This window comes from Denticeps clupeoides, chromosome 20 (genome assembly GCF_900700375.1).
Source record: "Denticeps clupeoides chromosome 20, fDenClu1.1, whole genome shotgun sequence".
Taxonomy (NCBI): domain Eukaryota; kingdom Metazoa; phylum Chordata; class Actinopteri; order Clupeiformes; family Denticipitidae; genus Denticeps; species Denticeps clupeoides.
The window spans coordinates 14,978,618-15,003,123 of record NC_041726.1 but is presented as its reverse complement, the minus strand read 5'-3'; the positions used below and the strand labels follow the sequence as shown (position 1 = coordinate 15,003,123).

General features: G+C 42.3%; 1 protein-coding gene across 3 annotated transcripts in view; it reads left to right on the top strand.

The window, feature by feature from the left end:
• kcng2 (potassium voltage-gated channel, subfamily G, member 2) overlaps positions 1 to 17,445 on the top strand; it is a 30,088-nt gene extending 12,643 nt beyond the window's left edge. For all 3 annotated transcript variants that reach the window (XM_028964808.1, XM_028964806.1, XM_028964807.1), the window contains 2 exons: positions 642 to 1,492; positions 16,414 to 17,445. In XM_028964808.1, the coding sequence (XP_028820641.1) occupies positions 713 to 1,492; positions 16,414 to 17,256 (1,623 nt within the window). In that variant the 5' untranslated portion in view covers positions 642 to 712 and the 3' untranslated portion in view covers positions 17,257 to 17,445. The remainder of the gene's footprint in view (positions 1 to 641; positions 1,493 to 16,413) is intronic.
• The last annotated feature ends 7,061 nt before the right edge of the window (positions 17,446 to 24,506 follow it).

Here is a 24,506-nt window from a genome sequence, read left to right as displayed (position 1 = left end):
TTGATATAGTATTGAAACATAATGTATAGTATTGATATATACTGTATATTACAGTTCTACTATCAGATGGAATCAGAAGAGCCAGGCAGTAAAGTAAAGTGAAGTGATTGTCATTGTGATACACAGCAGCACAGCACACGGTGCACACAGTGAAATGTGTCCTCTGCATTTAGCCATCACCCTTGGTGAGCAGTGGGCAGCCATGACAGGCGCCCAGGGAGCAGTGAGTGGGGACGGTGCTTGGTGTGTGGCACCTTGGCGGATCGGGATTCGAACAGGCAACTTTCTGATTACAGGGCTGCTTCCTGTATGAATAGGTTTTAGTCTGGTTTAAATTATAAGGAACATCTGAGAAACCAGCACAGTCCAATCTACATTCTGTTAATCCACGCGTAGCCACATTAGGAAGGACGTTGTGAGTAATCCGGTCTCTGATGTCTTTTAGACAATTTTCCAATTTAGAGGGGTGGTGAACTCCATCCAGACAGAAAGTTCTCTTTTAACTGTTTTGATTTTATTCATGTATTTAAACTTTACAATGCATATATTGTAGACCATTTTGTTGACTTAAACAGAAACATGGAACCACTGGCCACCAATTCTTGACCTAAATGATCTGTGATGTTTTCTTTGTCCTCCAGGGAATTGCTCTGGCCCTGTTCACTGACCTTTGACCTTGTTGTCCAAGAATCAGCCCTGCTGTCCTCACAAGATGTATCAAGAAGTGGCTTTCCTGGCGGGCAACACAGAGCGGAAGCTGACCACCTTCCACTTCAACCCAGTGGAGAACCCTCAGGAAGTCAGCACCAAGAAGGGGGTCTTCTACAAACGTGTGCAACTGCTGTCACCCGAGCACGAGGGAGACCCCAGACGGTCATCTCTGTCCCGCCAGAACGATGCTGCCATCATCAACGTAGGTGGGATTAAGTACCGCATCCCCTGGTCCACGCTGGAGGAGTTCCCACTCACGCGCCTGGGAAAGCTGCGAAGCTGCAACAACGCAGAGGAGCTTCTGGACGTCTGCGACGACTACGACGTCAGCCGCAACGAGTTCTTCTTCGATCGCAGCCCCTCAGCCTTCCGCTCCATTGTCACCTTCTTGGCAGCAGGTAAGCTGCGCCTGCTGCGGGAGATGTGTGCCCTCTCCTTCCAGGAGGAGCTGTTGTACTGGGGCGTGGAGGAGCAGCGGCTGGAGTGGTGTTGCATGCGCAAGCTGCGGCTGCGGCAAGAGGAGCACCGGGAGCAGCTGAGGCAGGAGGAGGAGGACGTGGAGACGGTCACCCCGCAGTCATGCGAGGAGGTGCCGAGCGGAGGAGAGCCAGAGGAGAGCCGGGCGGCCTGCTGTATGAGGAGGTTGAGGGACATGGTGGACAACCCACACTCGGGGATACCAGGGAAGATATTTGCATGCCTGTCAGTGGTGTTTGTGGCCATCACCGCGGTAACACTCTGCATCAGCACCATGCCGGACCTGAGGGAAGAGGAGGAGCGGGTGAGTGAAGAGTCTTTAGTTGGCAGTTTGCATACATACCATAAAATCTGCTACATGTAAGAGGCTTTCAGCACCAGAGGAACTTAAGGAACCAGTCATTCCACTTCCAAGTGTACTGTGATTGGCCAAAGCCAAGCTATAAGCAATAGTTTTGGGAAATAATAGATTTTTATTAGGGCTGCACGATTTGGGGAAAAAGACATATTGCGATTATTGAGATCAATATTGCGAAATGCAATTGCGATATGATAAAGGACACTTGCTTGTATATCAATGAAAAGTCGCATACAAATGACTAATAGTGAAATGTTTAATTTCAAAGTGAAACATACAAACTACTTATAACAACTTGAAATGCCCAGTGCTTTCAAAATGCAATATTCTACAAAATTAAATAAATCACAAAAAACTCTTTTACATTACTGTCGAACGACAAACCCTGGTAAGGCTAAACAACTGTTTTGATTATATTTGGCCATTATTAAATCCCGTATTATAGTTCTTACGTTTAACCAAAACGTTGTTTGGAGGCTGACTTGAACACAGTGATGCATAGCTTTGCTAGCTTAGCTAAGGTTAAGATTTGTAAACTGAGGTGAATTTTTTTAGGAAACCTTCAAAGTTTGAGAAAAGTGAACTAAACAGCTAAGAACAGTCTAAATAGTTAATGCCTCCGTTTAGCCAAAACGTTGTTTGGAGGCTGACTTGAACACAGGAATGCATAGCTTCACTAGCTTAGCCTAGCTTAGCTAGGGTTAAGACGGGATTTTATAATGGCCAAATATATTCAAAACAATTGTCCAGCCTTACCTATGAAATGTAATCCCCTGGAATCTGGTTTGGAGCGTACAGCGGTTTGTACAGCCCCAAGCAGCACAAGAGTGAGGCATTTTTATGCACTTCTCTCCATAGACATGTATATGCTTCACGCCACAGCACAGCCTATCGTCATGCGGCGTCTAACCATATGTCTCCGAATAAAAAGTCATGTGACCAAACACGTCACATCCGACTGAAGTGAGACTTCAGTCAGCTCGCAAACTTTGAGAGAATGAGAGAATGGATCGGATATATTGCCGATCCAATCCATGTACTAATGATTTAAATCACAGCTTTTTGCGTTCATGTAATCACACAGACTGACATTACGATTGCGATTAGATTAATCGTGCAGCACTAATTTTTATGATTCAAAAGCAATTCTGAATAGTATCAGAAAAAGAGAACAATTGAACAGCCTTACTTAATGTTTAATTTAATAATACATTTCATAATTAAACATAAGATAGTTAAATGCAACTTCAGAAATTGTTACAAGGGTTGTCTGTATATACTGTATATGTTTCATATACTGTAGACCAAGTACTGTTATTTAGTGTAGTGTTTTTTTTTTAGTTTTTTTTTTTTTTTAACAATTTCCATGACCTTCAAAAATACATTTTTCCGTAGACAAGACCATTTTTGGAACTGGCTTTTTCGTGTGCATAGTCACCTCACAGCTTTGGAGGCATTTGTGCACTGAAACAAAGGCATTCCAGAAGTTTTTTATATTTAGTTTTGGATTATTTTTGAGCCATACAACCATTGAGCATGCGTGCTTACCTATATATAGGTAAGCATGCATGTAACAGAGCTTAGTTTTATTATTTAAGTGTGAAAATCAATTTTCAACACCTTCTTATCACATTTGATTGTGTGCATTCTCATCATGAAAAGGCACGAGGCTCCAGTGAAAATGGTGCTTTATAGTGTAATTATTGTTATGTAATAAGACGCTCTATGTGAATCAACACTAACACCAACAAATATATATTATAGACTCTTGGCATTTACATTTACAGCATTTAGCAGACATCACTGCTGTTACTAGTGAAGCTGCATTTTCTGTAGGCAATGATAGTCAGAATCCTGTCTAAACCCTCTTTGTGAGTAGTCGTTATCTTTCAGGCCAACCCTAACAGTCCACCCCAGCGGCAGTTCATTTTCTGACTTCAGTATTCTCAGTATCCCAGCGTGCACCCTAACACACTACTACATCTAACCATCTCTGCCCTTTCCGGCAGCGCTGCGCAACACATTGGCTTTATTGGCCCCAAAAGTATGAAATATTTAAATGTTAAATTTTTCATTTTGTCTGCAAGAAGAAGAAACTTTTCATATTTTATGCCTTAGTCTACCTTTTCTTACACCGCCTTCAAATGCTTTCGAAAGACCTGTAATTCCAACAGATTTAGGGCTCAGAGCCAATAGTCCATTATGTCATCTGAGGTGAAAAGTCGTTTTGCAGTTATTGTGCAGTATATTGCATCGAGGTTTGGCGCGGCCACAATTCTGTGACCATCTCAGCGCTGTTTTTTTTTTACGATGCAAGGCACGTTAATCCGATGACCTGTGTCAGGTAGAGATGTGACATTTGTCAAAAGCTGCTTGACAATGCAACTGCAGAGAGCCGTGCACGTCTCCACACACGCTCTGATGAGCAACTTTGTGGCAGCTTGAAGTGATTAAAGAAAGCCCTGCGGTATCTTCCACTATCAAAGAGATGCTCCCCACCAGGGGAGGGTAGAGGGGGGGCATGGAGAAGTGGCTGATCTTCAAAGGCCTTTATCATTCAGAGACAGCAGGGGAAGCCCTTCCCTGAAACCCCTGTGCTGCTCATCGCCAATTAGCAAGGAGGAATGACGGTGCTGTAATGGCAGGAGCGTGGAGTCCCTAACAGGGAATGTCACAGTAGGTGGGGAGACACAGGGAGGTCGAGATCCAACCAAAAAAGAGAAGAGCATTGCTTAGTGGCAGAGATCTCTGTTCACATTTGTGTGTGTGTGTGTGTGTGTGTGTGTGTGTGTGTGTGTGTGTTAACACTTACATATTGCCTTGATTGTTGCAGTCAGTGTGCATGTTTGGTATTGGATGGTTTAACTACTTCTTTCCTATGAATGGAGTAAGATGTTATTAGGCCATTGGATGCCATTGGAGACATACCCACTGCAGTCTGTGACAAAAGTCTTGTCACTTATCTATTTTGTAGAAACAGCTGCTATTAACCTGACTTTTAATTAATCAATTGGTGTTAGAAATAGCTCATATGAAAAGTTAAAACCTACCAAATGATGTTTAATGCATTGATATGAATCAGTTTCACTGAAAAAAGGTTTATCATTTTATCAAGACAGGAAGGTCAAATTTTGGCAAGACAAAAGTTTTGTCGCCTATACAGAAATTGAACAAATTTACTGTAAATACAAAAATATGTCATGAAATTTAGTAGCGGTGCTGAGAGATCCAAATGTAATATCTTGTATGACTTCCATGAGCTTGAAGGATCAATGCGGTTTGGCAAGGATTCATACAATTTATTGATGAAGTCATCAGGAATAGAAAAGAAGGCAGTCTTGCATACCTCCCAGAGTTCATCTATATTCTTTGGTTTCATTTTACATGCTTCCTCTATCATCCTACCCCACACATGCTCAATGATGTTCATGTCTAGTGACTGGGCTGGCCAATCCTGGAGTATCTTGGTCTTCGCCTTGAGGAATTTTGATGTGGAGAGGAACTCTTTTATGGTTGGGAATATAAAAGGTAGCTAAGATTTCTTGGTATTTCAGACTATTGATGTTGCCTCCATACTGGATGTAACCCCAGACGATGATTTTTTCTCCACCAAACTTGACTGTTTTCTGGGTGAATCTCGGATCCATGAGGGCTCCAGTAAGTCTCCTGCAATATTTGGTGTAATTCAACAGAAGATTCATCTGAAAAATCCACATTCTGCCACCTTTCCAGCGTCCATCATTTTAGCAGGCTGTGGGTCTTGGCAAATGTCTTTTGTTTAGTACTGGCTTCTGGGCACTGATTCCACCATGGAGGCCATTTCAAGACAGAATTTGACAAACTGTTCTGGTTGACACAGGGACTTCAGGTGACCAGGTCTCGTGGAGCTCTGCTGCAGTGGAAAGTGGGCTGGCCTTGGATTTCTCTCCTCTCGAGCCTTGGTCCTCTCGAGCAGTTGTCTTGCGGGGTCTGCCTGACCTGGGCTTGTCAAAAACATCTCCAGTCTCTTCAAATCTTTCTGTTATCCTCTGTACTTGATGCTGAGACACATTGAAGGTGTCTGACACATCAGCAGTGGATCTGGTCTTGATAATCAACACTTTAGTCTCAGGGTGAATGTTAGGCATGTTTGCAGAGGTCTAGTTGCAGTTGATGTGAAGGTCTAGTGTTCTGGGCTTCTTTTTATACACACCTCACACCTAATTGATCCATTATTAGTCACAGGTGAAGCTCATATGACAAGGTGACAACACTTATGTCTTTTTGACTCAATGGGTTTTACCAAGCTTTGAATATTAGAATACTTTTTGACAGTTTTGTTTTGCAATGAAACATTATTACTAAAGCTGTTGGGAATAAAATGAGCCATTTCTTGTTAAAAACAAGAAAAACAATATTTCAGTGGCACTTGAGGTCAATTTGTACACAAGCGACAACACTTTTGTCAGGGACTGTATATCAGCACTATGGTGTCAGTGGTGGCCTAGAGGGTAAGGAAGCTGACTCGTAATTGAAAGGTTGCGGGTTCAAGATGTCCCCTTGAGCAAAGTATCGTCCCCACACAGTGCTCCCCGGGCGCCTTCATGGTTAAAAGCAGAGGACACATTTTCGTTGTGTCACCATGTGCTGTGCCATGTATCACAATGACAATCACTTCACTTTCACTAATTAGCAAAGATTAATTTAATTCTTTTTTGTTTGCTATGTCTTTTAGTGAAAGTGAAAAGTGAAAGTGAAGCACAGCACATGGTGACGAAATGTCACCCATCACCCTTGGTGAGCAGTGGGCAGCCATGACAGGCGCCCGGGGAGCCTAGCCTAGCTTAGCAAAGGTTAAGACTTATAAAACAGGATTTTATAATGGCCAAATATATTCAAAACAATTGTCCAGCCTTACCTATGAAATGAAATCCCCCGGGATCTGGTTTGGACCGTACAGCGGTTTGTACAGCCCCAAGCAGCACAAGAGTGAGGCATTTTTATGCACTTCTCTCCATAGACATGTATATGCTTCACGCCACAGCACAGCCTATCGCAATTTGGCGGCGACGTACGTGTACCCATATGTCTATGTGAGTCACGAATCTGAGGTCTCCATTGAACCGAATCGAAAGTCATGTGACCAAACACATCACATTTAAATCACAGCTTTTTGCGTTCATGTAATCGCACAGACTGACATCGCGATTACAATTGCGATTAGATTAATCATGCAGCACTACCCTGGAGACACTCTTGTGTTACCCAGGAACCCCTCTTCCACCCTTTATCTTTAATACAGTCTAGAATAATAAGATGTCAATGTCTAAATGAAGTTGGAGGGTTGCTGCCAAGAAATACTGCAGCCTGTAGTATTAAAACCACCAGAATATTTTATACAGACATAGCAACAGCAACATATGAATCAGAGCAAAGCAGAGGAACTATGAATTGTTCTTACTGTGTTTACTGTACTGTGGAAGCTCCTCATTTTCAAGCTCCTCCTTGAAAATGAGGAGCTCTCTCTTAAATCAAACCATGAGACTTCAGTCCCTAAAGTCTTGTTGCTTGACCTCAAGTGTCGCTGAAATATATTTCTAATCAAGATTTTTTTTTCAAGAAATGGCTCATTTTATTCCCAACAGCTTTTGTAATAATGTTTCAGTGCAAATCAACTGCAACTAGACCTCTGCAAACATGCCTAAGATTCACCCTGAGACAAAAGTGTTGATTATCAAGAGGCTGAAGACCAGATCCACTGCTGATGTGACAGACACCTTCAATGTGTCTCAGCATCAAGTACAGAGGATAAAAAAAAAGATTTGAAGAGACAATTGCCAAGACCCAGAGTCTGCTAAATGGATGGACGCTGGAAAGGAGAATTTTTCAGATGAATCTTCTCTTGATTTACACCAAGTATTGCAGGAGACCTACTTGAGCCCACATGGATCCAAGATTCACCCAGAAAACAGTGAAGTTTGGTGGCAGAAAAAAATTCATGGTCTGGGGTTACATCCAGTATGGGGGTGTGCGAGAGATCTGCAGGGTGGAAGGCAACATCAATAGTCTGAAAGACCAAGAAATCTTAACTACCTTTTATATTCCCCACCATAAAAGAGGCCAAATTCTGCAGCAGGATGGTGCTCCATCACATACCTCAATCTCCACATCAAAGTTCCTCAAAGAAGATCAAGATGCTCCAGGATTGTCCAGCCCAGTCACCAGACATGAACATCGTTGAGCATGTGTGGGGTAGGATGAAAGAGGAAGCATGGAAGACGAAACCAAAGAATATAGATGAACTCTAAAAACTCAATTTTCTAAAATCACATCTGATGAAATCATTCAGATTATTTCCACAGGCAACCCAACCACCTGTCCACTAGATCCAATACCTTCTGCAATGTTTCAAACTATCTCCCCTGACCTCATCCCTTTCATTTCTTATATCATAAACGGCTCAATCTCATCTGGCCACGTACCATCCGCCTTTAAAACCGCCAGGGTTCTTCCAATCCTAAAGAAACCCACTGCTGATCCTACAGACATTAACAATTACAGACCAGTTTCCCTCCTCTCATTTCTATCCAAAATCCTTGAGCGCTGTGTCTACAACCAGCTATCACTCCATTTATCACAGAACAACCTCCTGGATCCTAACCAGTCTGGCTTCAGAACAGCTCATTCCACCGAGACTGCCCTTTTGGCGGTTACCGAGCAGCTACATGCAGCCAGATTGGCAAAACTGTCATCAGTTCTTATTCTCCTTGACCTATCTGCTGCATTTGACACCGTTAACTGTTAACCACCGTTAACCATTTTCTCTTGTCAATCCTGAAGAGGCTTGGAATTCGGGGCTCAGCATGGCAGTGGTTTGCTTCCTACCTTGATGAGCGATCTTACCAAGTCACTTGGAAAGGATCCACCTCTACCTCACGTAGACTCTCCACTGGTGTCCCTCAAGGCTCGGTGCTAGGTCCTCTCCTTTTCTCCCTCTACACGAGATCACTTGGTGAGGTCATTTCCTCACATGGATTATCCTACCACTGCTATGCTGACGACACACAACTCCTCTTCTCCTTTCCTCCCTCTGATCTTCATGCTGCTTCCAAAATCTCTGCATGTCTAACAGACATCTCGTCTTGGATGGCAGCCCATCACCTCCAACTCAATCCCACCAAAACTGAACTAATATTCATTCCAGCAGATTCTTCACCACATCAGGATCTTGCTATTTACCTAGACAACTCGCAGCTCTCTCCTTCTGCAACAGCCCGCAACCTTGGCGTAACAATAGACAACCAACTCTCCTTCTCAACTCACATCAGCAATCTTTCCCGCTCATGTAGATTCCTTCTCTACAATATCAGACGAATCCGCCCTTACCTGTCAACCCAGGCCACCCAACTACTGGTTCAGTCCTTAGTAATCTCACGACTGGACTACTGCAACTCCCTTCTAGCTGGTCTACCACTATGTACCATCCGACCTCTACAACTCATACAAAATGCAGCAGCACGACTGATCTTCAACCTTCCCAAATTCTCCCATACCACCCCTCTGCTACGTTCCCTTCACTGGCTCCCAGTAGCTGCACGCATCAGGTTCAAAATACTGATGCTGGCCTACAAAGCCAAACATGGAGCAGCACCATCCTACCTCACAGCCCTTATTACACCCCGCACTGCACCTCGTTTACTCCGAGCCTCCAGTACTGCTCGCCTGGTCCCTCCATCTCTGAAGGTAAAAGGAAAACATTCATCTAGACTCTTCTCCGTCTTGGCCCCTCGGTGGTGGAATGAACTTCCCCTCGAGGTCAGAACAGCTCAGTCACTGAGCACCTTCAAACGACAGCTCAAGACCTTCCTCTTTAAAGAATATTTAGATTAAATTGTAATTTTCTTGTCAAACTTTGTGTACAGAATCTACAACAGAGTGAATTAAATAGATGTATTCATAGTTGGGGTCCTAGTGAACCGGAATTGATCTCTTCATCGATGGTAACTTGAAAGCACGTTGTAAGTCGCTCTGGATAAGGGCGTCTGCCAAATGCCGTAAATGTAAATGTAAATGTGAACTCTGGGAGGCATGCAAGACCGCTTTCTTTTCTATTCCTGATGACTCATAAATTGTATGAATCCTTGCCAAACCGCATGGATGCAGTCCGTCAAGCTCATGGAAGTCATACAAGACATTAAATTTGGATCTCACAGCACCACTACTTAATCTGCTGACATATTTTTGTATTTCAGTGAATTTGTTCAATTTCTGTATAGGCGACAAAGCTTTTGTCTTGCCAAAATGTGATCTTTCTGTCTTGATAAAATGATAAATCTTTTGTTCAGTGAAACTAATTCATATCAATGCATTAAACATAATTTGGTTGGTTTTAACTTTTCATATGAGCTATTTCTAACACCAATTGATTCATTAAAAGTCAGGTTAATAGCAGCTGTTTCTACAAAATAGACTTTTATAAATAGACTTTTGTCAGGAACTGTGTGTAATAATTATTATGATTACACATGATTATTATTTATTATTTTTTACAGCAACATCAAGTGTTTTTTCCTTATAGGACACTTAATATCAAGGGTTCATCTAGATTTTTTGTATAACTATTTATTTATATTCAAATATATATTGATATATCATCAGGAGTGCTTGATACTGGGCTTAATTTAAAATTCATTTATTCCTTGATGTTTGGAGCAGATGTATTTATTATAGTGAACTGAACACACACTCTTACACCGACTACAGGGACCTTTTAACTGAGACAAAAATATGTATGTGCAGTGTCACAAGAATACGTCGATTGTCCTTGTTGCTGAGTGATATGTCTGCTTCCTGGCTATGAGAGATGAAGTGACTGGTCACCGCTGGTCTAAGCCATGGAAACACGCCATGAAACGCACACCACTGTGCACCATGCCTGCCTGGACAAACCCATTCGCTTCAGGTGGCCGTCCTTCTGGGTACACTGACAGCCTCTTCTTCCATTTTTTCGAAACCTCTGTGCTTGTAATTGCTGACATTTTCTCTCAGTACGTATATTGAGAGATAACAGGACTGGCTGTGGGTTGGTGGAACTGCAGTGCGTCCACCTCATTTTCCCCACCTCTATCTTCCAGGCTCTAGTTTTCTGCTTTGTCTGTTGCAAAGATAAATAGAAAAAAAGAATGAAGAACATGCAATGTATTCATAATGATCCGGGTATCAGAAATAATTTGTTTGCTTCATACAAAGAACTAGCAGGTAAATCCTGAAGAAATACATTTCGTTAGTGAACATGGCTCTCATCTATCATGATGCAGCTTTTATCCTTAAGCCTGTTTATCTAGTGGGATGCTGGCTATATATCAGCAATCATCTGATTTCTGTGTGAAATGTGTACAAGTCCCAAGCCCAGACCAGGAGAATCTATAGTCAATACTATTATCAGTATTGGAGGTCAGAGGATTAGGGGCCTTGTGTTCATTTTTTTAAATTGAATTATTCGTTGTCGGGTGAAGTCAGTTAAACAATTCTGAAGCCATTTTCACTGGTTCAGCAACTGTACACAATGCAGGCAAAACACACACACACACACACACACACACACACACACACACACATGCATTCCCAGCTACACAACAGAAACTATAAATACACAGTAGAGATTTTTCTGGAACGAGGAAGGGACTTGTTTTCCGACATGCTGTGCAACATCATTTCTGTCATTCAGAAGCTTGGCAGGGGGGCAGCGGCAACATGTCATGTGAATAGTAACCTCGTGCAAGTATGCGAAATGTCCGCCCTTTGACTGATCTTGACTGATCCTCTTCCTCTCCTTGGCTGATGAGCTGGGGAGAGGGCGTGCCACGGCTGGAGGGCTCTGCGGGTGTAAAATTGGCTTGGTTCTGAGACACCATTCGCACATGACAGCTGGTCGAGCGGCAGTGATTCGCTCGACAGAAATCGACAGCGCCGCTCTTATCATTTCTGCGCGGGGAATCCCGTGGGCCAATCAGATACTAGCAGATACTATACTTGCCTGAGCAGACCAACAAGAATGAAAATGAACCCATAGGACAACCAGACAACTGTTGCTTATTGCTCAAATTTGCAGATAGGATGTGGTGATTGGACAAAAAGGTTGCACATAATGTACGTGCGGATTTGTGTCAATTGTAGCAAATTCTGGTCATGTTAAATCCTAAATCACATTAACTGAGTTAAATAATACATTACGATACATTAAAATAATACATTTTTGTCATTTATAAAGTTAAAGTAATTCGTTCATTTGATTTCACGGTGGTTTGAAAAAAAAAATTGATTGATATTATTTATTTAATTACAAAATTATACTTAGAAAGTTTCGGTTTTGTTTGTTTCAATAATTTCATGTAAAATTCACGTGTCCCTCAGTAACAGCAAAAAGTGCTGGTTTGACGATTATGTCCATTATCATAATCTAATGGTGAAAATAAGTACTGCGGTTTATGAAACAAAAAAAGGTCTCGCGGACCCATGGATTAGAAACGAATCCCAATGTATGAAACTTTCTGGATTCATTCATTTATTTTCTGAAGGCAATTTACTGCATTGTGTGATGAGATGAACGGCCCCCTGATTTAATTATGTTCATGTCAGGCTTCACCACACTCAGGGACACTCTGAAGGCGACTTTATTGTCTCCCGTGCTTTTTTCTTTGCTGTTTGTGTCACAGCAATTAAAATAATGTGGGGTTGCAGAGGCTTTAAAGCCATATCACATCAGCCAGCATCCATGTCCCTTCAGATGCTAATGCAGCGTATTTCCACTCGACGCCTTTTACCATCTTCAAACACACAGAGAAAAGAAAGAATCCCTGCAAAAGGTCCCCAAAATCAAATTGTATCAATTTTAATCAGTGCATACATTAGGCAGGAAAATACACAAATATGCCTGTCATTCACCATGCTGCCTTGGGGCTCTAATTCTGTTTGTGTGTGTGTGTGTGTGTGTGTGTGTGTGTCAGTTCTAAAATTCTTCTTTTAATGTGTGGTTTTGTTTTTTGTGTCTTGTAACATCAAACGGATTTTTGTCTGAATGAGTAGAAAAGAAAATATCACCCTGACATCCTTGAACTATTGCCATCCATTTATCTGGTATTGTTATACAGTATAAGCGGTAGGAATAAAGAACAGATGTTTTTTTTTTTGTCTTATGTTATTGTTGAAGAATCTCAGCCTTAACACAACTCTCACATTTTGCTTCGTCTTTCCAAGATAAAATGTCCATAGACTCCAGACTCCCTTGATAGACAGTAGATTCCGGCCTTATCATTGAGTTCACATGTCAAATCCTCCCTCTATTCCGTTGTTTTGCTTGTGTACTTGCTGATAGACATTTTTGAATGTCAAAGCAGTACAATGTAGAACAGCAAGGACGGTGTATCAATCACAATGAAGACAGTAGATACTGTAGGTTGTGGCCCAAAAGATAAGAAAGATAAGAACTAGTTTAAAGGCAACTATTCTTTTTATTCTTGGTTATTCATTACACTGATTCAGTTGCTCAAACAATCTGTCCTCCCTGTCAGTGCATGATCAATACTGAGTTGATCCTAAGGATTTTTTTTCTACGTATGCATGTCCATATTAATAAATGACACTGTAGATGTCTGTGGAGGCGTCATTTGTTTGATTCGTGCAGTTCAGTGTTCCATGTACGCAGCTGAACGCTGCCTGGTGCGGAACTGAACCTGACGCGTGCCTCCCTCTGTAATGGGTGTCACACATACCATTCACACACACACACACACACACACACACACACACACACACACACAAACACAGTTTATGAGTCACAAATCTACGTACTGTACATGCTGGGAGTGGGAAGAACCCGGAGAGCCTGGAGGGAAACTGCACCAAGGATTCAAATGTAGTGCTAAATGTCGTGCCACTGTGCCCATCTGGTTGTTGTTGTGAGCTTCTGGCCTGTAGTGTGCCTCAGGATCCTAGCGCCCACTGTCCACTTTTGCGCCTTCACAGTGTGCAATTAATGACCTTTGACCTACCGCAAGTCATGAAACATACTGTAACATCAACACTTTCTCTAGCACTTCTGCTCTGCTTCCCAAGTGGTGCCATTGGCTTTGGATCAGCGCACCGCTTGCAGCGCGACCCTCCTGCAGCTTCCTCCAGCACAGCACACGGCGACCCAATGAAATGTGTCCTCTGCTTTTATCCACCACCCTTGGTGAGCAGCGGGCAGTGATGACAGGCGCCCGGGGAGCCGTTTGTGGGGACGGTGCTTTGTTCAGTGGCACCGGTGGCACCGCCAACCTTCTGATTACGGGGGCTGCTTCCTCAACCTTATACTTGTGATGTCTGGGTGGCCCTGGTTTAGCCACGTGCCACCTAATCACACGGGTGTGCTGGGTTCAATATGTCGAGTGTTTGCGCCTCTCCCTTCACCACCCACAGTGGAATGACAATATTCCAGGAACCAGCAGCACTGCGGTGTCATTTTTCTTTTCACCAAATGGATAAACCCTTAATGGATAATTTATGACCCACCAATCTGTGGGTCTTTTGTTAACTCCACATTAACTCCATTCTGTGTGTATATGTACCAACATATGTTTTTCTGTAACAATATTTATTATTCTGTAATGACATGCAACAGCCACTTGGGAGATAATACATGGAATGGATGTGCACCATTTCACCAACCTGGCAATAAAAATAAAGACCATTTGAGTAGATCTGCAGAATGAAAGGTTACTGCTGCTGCTTGGTGTTAAATAGATGTCGTATTATGACAGGGTCAGGGCCCTGTGTGCAGTGCTACAGATAATGGATGCTACAGATAATTAGACGCATTGTGTGGAGTGTCGAAATGGTCAATGGAGTGCGAGAGAGAACGGCATTCACATCAGAGGAGAGCCCAAGCGCCTGAATGGAGCTGGACTCATGGTTGGCTTCCAAGAAAAATGACAACACGTGCGTAAATAACGCAGTGTGCACAGACATGCATTCTTGGACACGTCTAGTGAGGGTGTGTGTGTTTGCCTTTAATCATGCATTAAAGTAGAGTTGTGTAATGTTTGTAATATATATGCAATATTTTACAGTTGCTGGGGAAAATTGACTTTTTCACCACTGCCTTTTGAATATTCTGTTTTGATGTGTGCTGCAGGATGTAGGGTGATGGGTGTTGGAGGAGGGAAAAGTTGGCTGAAATAAAATAGGCAGATTAAATATTTCACATTGAGGTCTGAAATTCAACGTGAAATGCCGCGAGGGTATTTATTCGGAGAGATCAGACTCGTCATGTTGCTGTGAAAGGGGGTGACATCCTTTTCAGCCGTGCTGGCTGCTCCAGCGTTGTTCTCTCACTGCTGAATGGACTGAGCTCAGTCAGCCATCAAGCACATTAATCACCATGGTTACGTAACACCAGCGTAATTTCCCAACTTTCCTCAGGCTGTGGTTTGGAGGAATAGTGGTGTTTAATTGCTTTATTGCCCAAGTATTTATTTCCCAAGATGGACAAAGTCATTCCATTAAATCATGTGATTACAGAAACGAATGTAATATAAGCCTTTTAGAAAGCATATTTCAATTAATGTGCTTATTCCCTGCCATTGCCATATTTGTAGTCGTTTGAATTGAACATTTCCGTTTAGTGTAGGAGGTTCCGGAATTAATGAAAATAATGGTTTCTCCTGCTACAGTACAAGCATCTAATTATATTTTCAGTGCAGTTTCTTTCCACATTTCTACAGGGTGTAATAAATTACTTTCAGATGATATTTTTAAGGAAAGCCATGTATAAAAAAATTGCCGCAATATGTCAGCCTCAAGGAAGCAGAGCAATTCTTACTAGGGTGGTAGTGGCCTAGTGGGTAAGACACTCGCCTGTGAACCAGAAGACCCAGGTTCAAATCCCACTTACTACCATCGTGTGCCTGAGCAAGACACTTAACCCTGAGTGTCTCCAGGGGGTACTGTCCCTGTAACTACTGATTGTAAGTCGCTCAGGTTAAGGGCGTCTGATAAATGCCGTAAATGTAAATGTTCCTGCAGTATCTGTGGGGACTGCAGCCAACATCCATATTTTTGACTAAAACAAAATGTTACATCATTCTGACCATATTTTATTTAAGCAACTAAACATTTCTTTACAGAGCTATTCGTTTAAATGCATGGTTATGTATGCACAAAGCAGTCTCAATTTTATCATTCAGCACTTTACCAAAAATTGTGCTGTGCCTAAAATACACATGCTGCGCCAGGTGAGCTAGAACTAGAGGTGTGAACCTTCACTGGCCTCATGACTCGATTCAATTTCAATTATATCAATGCATCACCATCAATTTTTTCTACATTAGTAAACCAGGCATTTCTTTGGTTAGTGGCGTCGGGTGAGCGTGGACGGAACACCGATCGTTTTTCTGCCCATTGGAGCAAATCAAAGCGTCCACACGGGCGTTCAGCACCAGCGTTCGGTCGGCTGCACATTCGGATTTTGTCAAATTAGCATTTTTCTTGCCGTCAATTTCTTCCAAGAAAAAAAACCCAACTAGTGTTAAACAGGTAAGCAGCTACGAGCTAAACAAAACCAAACGTCCGTGTGGACGGGGCCGGTGTGGCGCTGTACTCATATCAGGCTCGAATTTTTATACACGCCTACAAAAAATCACCAAGCAATGTCCTGATTATATAATCGCTTATTCATTGATGCAGAATTGTCCTTGTCTGCACCAAGATGCATTGATTACGAGATGAAACACCCCATGGTGCAAGAATGGCCCCGATAATGCACATGGAAGGGCCAAAGCCCTAAAACCGGAGAGAAGAGGTTGCTGTATTGTGTGGGTAATTCTCTGGCCTTTTCTCTTGTCGCGCAGGGCGAGTGTTCGCAGCGCTGTTTCAACATCTTCGTGCTGGAGACGGTGTGCGTGGGCTGGTTTTCGCTGGAGTTCCTGCTGCGCTTCATCCACACGCAGAGCAAGTGCGTGTTCCTGCGCACGCCGCTCAACATCATCGACGTGGTGGCCATCCTCCCCTACTACATCACGCTCATCGTGGACTCGGTGTCCGCCGGCGAGCGGCCGGCGGGCTCGGGGAACAACTACCTGGAGAAGGTGGGCCTGGTCCTCCGCGTCCTGCGGGCGCTGCGCATCTTCTACGTCATGCGGCTGGCGAGGCACTCCCTGGGCCTCCAGACGCTGGGGCTGACGGTGCGGCGCTGCACGCGCGAGTTCGGCCTGCTCCTCCTCTTCCTCTGCGTCGCCATGGCGCTCTTCTCGCCGCTGGTCTTCCTGGCCGAGAGCGAGATGGGCGCCAAGCAGGAGTTCACCAGCATCCCCGGCAGCTACTGGTGGGCCGTGATCTCCATGACGACGGTGGGCTACGGGGACATGGTGCCGCGCAGCATTCCCGGCCAGGTGGTGGCGCTGAGCAGCATCCTGAGCGGGATCCTGCTGATGGCCTTCCCCGTCACCTCCATCTTCCACACCTTCTCGCGCTCCTACCTGGAACTGAAGGAGGAGCAGAGCCGCGCGGCGCGCCAGCGGCCCGGCTCCCACGACAGCACCAAGTCGCAGAACAGCGAGGACTCGCAGGACACGGACAGCTACTACCCGGCGGTCGCCGCCGCCGCCGAGGCTTCGGTCGCCGCCTTCCACCGGAAGTCCACCGCCGCGCCGGCGCAGCGGGCCGGAGAAGCCAGGAGGTCGGCCAAGACCTGACAATCAACCTCTGCACCTACCGCACAATCCTTTAAACAGACCCGGGGCCAGAGTTTCCTTTCCTCTTTTTTTTGCAATATGCGTGATTTACGACAACAGAAACACGTTCACCGTGACGTTGCGATGGAGAAGAGCGGCTTCCGATGTACAAACGAACTGCAAACGGAAAAAAATCGTCACTTTAAGGCAACCGGCTGCAAAGCAAGTTCCTCCAACTTCACGCCCATGTAGTTGTGAAGACCTAATCTCCTAATTTAAATCAAAAGGACTTCGGCCGGTTGCCTTACAGCTTTACCAACTTTAGTTTTATGGATGGCAGATTGCAATAAGAAAAACAAAAAAAGCAACACTTTTAATACGGAACATGTTTACACTGGTTTCTATTATTTTTTTGCTTCTAGATGCTTATTTTAATAAACCTGCTGAATGTAGTACTTTCTGTTTAATCTTTCTTTATGTCATATTGGTAGACGGATGTCAGGCAAACATTCCCATCAGAGAAATTTTGGCCTGGTGCAATCTGGTAAAAGCATGATAGTTGGCCGTGCCCTGCCTAAGCAAATAGTGTCACAATGAATCTCCCTGGTCCTCTCGGGGTTTTATAGAGTCGCATACACATAGGTGGATTATATTGGACTGGAAAACATATTTAAACGTTCAGGTTAGCTTTCAGGCGTAGGATTCCATTAACCGTTAATTCCAGGGGCCAATGCCAACATCAAATGAAGTTCATGGTACCAAATTATCTTTGTCATGCAAAACTGTATGTAAACATGTTCTCGGAAAGGTAAAATAATTCTGGCTCAAATATTTGGCACACAAATATGATAACTGTAATCAAAGTATTGATATGATCTATAAACAAGACTAAATAAAAAAAATGGAGACCATGTACTCCCTGTGTAAACTAAATTAATGATGCACAATGTAAAAAAAAAAAAGTCTTTAAAGGAGGTCCAAGCCATTTTTTGAAATGCAGCATTCCAGCATTTTTGCACAACATGATGAACAAATGCACATGTTGACCATTTTTAACTTAGGCCCTATTTTACTGGTTAAAGGGATGCGCTCTTTGAATATGTGAAAGATAGTCAGCCTTTTCTTTTGAGTGCTCAAATTAAAAACAGAGAACATGTCTGAGCACGACACTTTTTTAGTATCTAGAAAGTACAGATGATGAAGAATCTCAGTTCTGCAGACATACTGTTCACAGACTCTAAAGGGGTTTAAAAGCATGGTATTTTTACACTTTATATGTTATGCTGTAGAATTTATGTGACTTTTCAAGTCATGAACTAATTAGGTTGATTTACAATTTTTCTTTTTTTTTTTTTTTTTTTACCAATAAGCCTTCACGGTAAACCAGTTACTGATTATAATTATAATTAATTCAGTGCCACTAAAATGATTTTTTTCAGTCAGGGTGTATAACTGTTTTATAACATAGTCAGATTGTCTACAGGCTGAAAATGACACTGCACACATACAATTATTCATGTCATTGTAGCCTACGAGACTGGATGACTTGATGTTATTCCTGAAAATTCTATATTGCATGTATCCACCACACATGCATAAAACAAGCCACAGGTTGGATAAAACATTAAAGCTATTCAATTTTTTAATTTCGGTGTGTCACTTGATATCAGTGTCTTTTTTTGCGATATGAGAGCCAGCTTCATTCCCCTAAACAGCCTCAGAAGCACACGTCAGCAAGGCTTTGGTTATTATTTGACATCAGGAGTGGTAAAGGAGGAAGAACACAACATCTTCTCTTTATTCTTTACATTTGTCTGTTTTGCTTGGCTTAATGGGGTTCAATAAATTGATTTCAACATCTTGTGATATTGCAACAATTATTTATCCATCCACCCATCCATCCAATCAAGGTCAGAATGAAGCTGAATTCTTTAACAATCGATATTTATTGATGCACTTTTCCCTGGATTCATGATGTGATGTTCTGAAAGTGAAGTGATTGTCACTGTTAAACACTGCAGCACAGCACACGTTGACACAACAATTTGTCCTCTGCTTTTAACCCATCACCCTTGGTGAGCAGTGGGCAGCCATGACGGTACTTTGCTCAGTGGCACCTTGGCAGATCCATATTGGAACCGGCAACATTCTGATTACAGGGCCAGTGATCTCTTAACCGCTAGACCACTGCTGGAATATCAAACTCCCCATGGGATCTCTGAGTGTGGGATCACTCAACCAATTTGTAATGCCACGTGGGGTGAAAGGCGGAACCTGTGGGTGATTTGGACCCAGCACACGTCAATGGGCGGCCACTGGCTAACCCAGGGCTGCCTAGGCAGCACACAATTACATGGCCAAATCCCAGCTAAGCTGCATTCTATCACAGACTGGGATGCTCAGAAGAACCTCTCTACCTTTTGTGGGGTAGTTTCACCTCATTTACCACACCGAATTATAATTCTCACCCAGTTTCTGGGTTGAATCCAGTGTGGTGGGTTGGAGATACCTGCTCCGGGCAAGGCGTCTGTCCAACCTCATGCCCATTTTGCATCAGCAATTTAGGCTGCTGGAAGAAACCAGCGCACCAGCAGGAAAATTACCTCCTTGTAAAGCAGAGCTGCTACCCTCTGTGCTGCCCTACATTAAAAATTGATAGTAGCAGAGAAAAGAGGAAGCATAATTACATTCTTTTCATTCATTGAATGTGCCACGTTTTATTCGAGGCTCTAATCTGTAAAAAGTAACTACATCCAGTAAAAAGTACTTGATGGTCTTCATAAACCATTCATCACATTCTCCATATACCTATAGTGGTAGCATTTACATTAGCTATTTGTGCACTTCAATACACTTCAACGGAAATGATTTCAGATTCATTCTGTGCACGACTTCATATCTTTGGGGTTAGAGCCAGAGGGACATTTTGTTTTGTACATGTACACCAAATCAAATGATTAACACGTTACACTGCCCAACACATACATTCTCTATCGATTATTGATTTGTACACAAGCTAGGCTCTTTTTTGGTGTGGTGATGGGTTAAAAACAGAGGACACGTTCTAGGATAGCTTAGAGGATAGCTTTCTTATATTCAGGTCTTTGAGGTGTTAAGAGGTCAAAGGAATAAATTGATTTATTGTATTCGTATGTCTTGCCCATGTCTTAGTGTTATTATTAACAGTGTGGTTCCTGCGATAACAGCCCCCGAACACAGTCGAGTGTTGATCATGGACGAGGTGGATTTGACAGGGAACAGAGAGATGAGATCAGATAAGGGCGAGTCAAATAATATCTGTCAGTTCTGAAGGCCAGGTCTTTGAAGGCAGCTGAAAAGCCTCTTTCTCTCTTCAAATCTATTCATAGAGCTTTGAAATGAAGGCATTGGTGAGCAAATTCTATGATGTTACTGCTGCAATTTTTTTTTCCAGGTGGAGCGTCAAGCAAACACACCTTGTCAAAAGGTCTCGTCTCACCTAATTACATTGCATGTAATCATGGTTGTTCTAGTCACCAAGCAGTGGACCAAACAGATGGACCAATCGGAATATTAACTGGGCCATAATTTGGCAGATAAATGATCCTGCAGATGAACTGAGATTCCATCTCAGGACAGTGGAGGCAGAATATTCTATTCAAATTGTACAAATGACCCTGAGCAAAAGACGTGAAGGGACAATTTGCGGCTGCTTGTGTTTGTTTGTGTACTCAGCCGCATTGCGCGAGGAATACCAATGGCGCGCAGCAGGCCGGGGGTGCTCGCTCAAGTTCTGTTGTTGTGCAGGAACTGCGAGGACGCGGGGAGGGGGGCGCTGATTGCTTGTCATACTTCCACATTCCTGCTTTGGACCCAATTCGAGCAGGAAGACAGGCAGAGGCTCAGAACACGGCACAGATGGATGACTGGGGGGTTCGGCTTTTTCACCATCAGAAAGGGGGACACAAGAAAAGCACGTGCGGGTAAAAAGTGGTCTCTCTCCCACCTCAGATACTGCTGAAGACATCATGGAACTACAGCCTAAGGGTAGTTCTGGGCACTGAAGCAATAGCTTTAACTGGTCATTTTTTTGTACAATTATGTCTAATGTATGTGATTTATGGCCAGGGACCTATGTCTCAGGTTTTCAGGAAGTCACAAAAAAAACCTGTAGTGAGGAACCTTATCACTTCTGTTGTCCAAGTCTGGATTTAAATTGAGTTTTATTAAAGGTCCCTTATTATGATTTTTTTTTTGCCTTTATATATCAGCCTTAATGGTCCACTAATCTGTAGTGTAATCTGTAATCTTAAATCCAGCCTAGGTGCAGAATTACAGCCACTTTGATCCAGTCCCACAATGATTTCCCCCAGGACTGTGTCTGTAGCTTTAAATGCTAATGAGAAGGAGAGAGGCGGGACAAGGAGGAGAGTGGCATATAGGAGTTGAGGGGCATTTGTGGAAATTAACAGTCTCGCGTGACGGAACAAAAAAATTAATTAATTAATTCATGCTCATTTTTACATCCAATCACCAAACAACTGCAATGCTTCGCAAGTTTGGAAGCCATGACGATCGGTGGAGATAATGTATTAGGGAAGGGTTGGGAAATTATCTGGGTGGACAAAGCATGAGAAATGGGAGGTAACCTTTCCCCTTATGATGTCATAAGGGGACAAATTCCAGATCCAACCGTCTGACCTGCTGCTCTCTGTACAGTGAAGCAGAATGTCCAAAGCATTCTTCACACCTATCACCCTTTCTAGCCGCTGTTGGACCATAGACGGGCTCGTATTAATACAAGGAACTCGTATTATTGTTAAATAATCTCACAAAGTGAAATTTTCATGATTGGGTAAACTGAATTAATTTTTCTTTTGAACTATTCTACAGTTATGTGAGAAAAATGGGACACCCCATTAAATAATCAGCTCTTTATTAGGAAATGTTCACATATCAATGTCCAATCAAGTTTTTATGTATGTCTGGAAAAGAAAGTGACTTAATTACAATTAAACAACAAAAATGTACTTTATTACACATCAAAAAATAGATATGAACAAAAATGTATGTTTTAATGGGAGAAAAAGTTAGGACACCCTAATAAGTAATGTTGCCCCCTTTGGCTGATATAACTTCTGTGAGACGCCTTTGGTAGCCTTTTACCAGTCTCTGACATTGATCAGAAGAAAGTTTGCCACACTCAACACTGAATTCTTTCAGCTGCGAGATGTTTGAGGGTTTTCTTGCATGTAGAGCTTGTTTCAAGTCACCCCACAGCATCTCAATGGGATTAAGTTCAGGGCTTTGACTTGGCCATTCCAGGACTCTCCACTTCCTAGTTTTTAGCCAGTCCTTGGTGGATTTACTGGTATGCTTTGGGTCATTGTCATGTTGCAGTATCCAGTTCCGCTTTAGCTTTAAATTATTTTGCAGATGGTTTCACACGGTCTTCAAGCACCCTCTGAGACACAGTAGAATGCATGATGGATTCTATGATGTTGAGCTGGCCAGGTCCTGCTGTAGCAAAGAATCCCCAAACCAAGATACTGCCACCTCCATGCTCCATGTACAATTGGTATGAGGTTCTTTTCTTGGAAGGCTGTATTTGGTTTACACCAAACATGTCTTCTGTTCTGGTGTCCAAATAATTCAATTTTAGACTAATTTGTCCAAAGAACATTATTCCAGAAGTCATTGTCTTTGTCTACATTCGCTCTCACAAACTTCAGTCTGGCCTTAATGTTTCCTCCTTGAACACCTCCCAGGAAATTCAAACTTGTGTAGTCTCGTGCACTTTCACATTGATGGTAGCCAGGGCCTGCAGTAGTTCCTGTGATGACATTTTAGGATTTCTGATGACTTCTTTGAGCATCTTACGGATTGCTCTGGGGGTCAATTTGCTTGGACGGCCAGACCTGGGCATGGTGGCAGTTGTTTTGAATGTCCTCCACTTGTAAACTATTTTTCGGATGGTGGAATGGCTGATGTCAAATTCTTTTGAGATCTTTTAAAGTAATTTACAAGACTCATAAACGGCCACAATCTTCTTTCTGAGGGCATCAGACAGCTCTTTGGATTTTACCCTGACTTCAACTGTCAGGAGCACACCAAACTAATTTGAGGTTTGACCAGGGCAAGGCTCCTTTTCAATGCTGGGTAACAATGTACTGATCATATGCACCTGACGTGGGATTTTAACCATTTTAAGTGGGATAATATGTGGGGGTGTCCTAATTTATTCCTCACCAGAAATTACATTCTTTTTAAATAAAATTTCACAGAAAGTTTTAAAAATACTTTTCTTAATTTTTAATTGTTTAGTTATATTATTTGATATTATATTATTTAAAATTGATATTAAGTATTCACATGTCCAAATATATTTAAAATATACAGGCTTTCATAGGGTGTCCTAATTTTCTCACATGACTGTATAACATTTCTGGGATCATTATTTCATATCAAGTAATTATCACTATTCTTATCATTGTTTTCAAATCTCCCAATTTTTTTTTTACATTTCTAGTATTCCATTTTCTCCATTTTTTTAAATAATTTTTTAATAATTCTTTTACATTATTTAATCATTTCTGCTTAACCCCTTCACTGCTTCTGGTGTTTCTTCATATAAATTTATGATTGAATTTCTTCAGTTCCTGATCCTTCTGTATTTGTTGCTATGTCTTTATTGCTCATTTTATTGTAATTATTTCAAGTTTGAGTATTCTATTACTATGATTTTTATATACGCACAAAGCACATTGTTTTACATTGAGTTTGTATGAAAAGTGATACATATATAAAGTTTGATTTCTTATTTGTCACAAATATGTACTACAGGTGTATAGTTACCAGAAGTACATTATATAGCACTGTAGGCCTGAGTGGTTTGCCTGAATAGTTCTGAGGCCGTCCGAAAGGTATTTTTCATGGAACAGCCTTCCTCATTTATCTTGATAAACATAATGGATGACTTAGCAAAATAATTGTTTTCTTTTTTTTTTCCCATTTCTGCCAGAAGTCTGTAATGCTTCTTACTTAAAAGTGGAATAAAGAGCTGGGGGCTTGACAGTAGGGTGCTGTGTTTCTGTGTAACTTTAAAATATAGATAAGTTGAGCTGAGAGATGAAAAACAAACATGTTGTAAAGGAACTGGGCCAGAAGATTACACGTTTTTAAGTATGGCATAATATTTCTAGCATATTTTTCTGCCAAACCTGCACTGCAAATGAAGATTTAGGGGTTAATCAGGTGAAATATTGTAAAGTACATCTTCCAGGTCCTTGCTT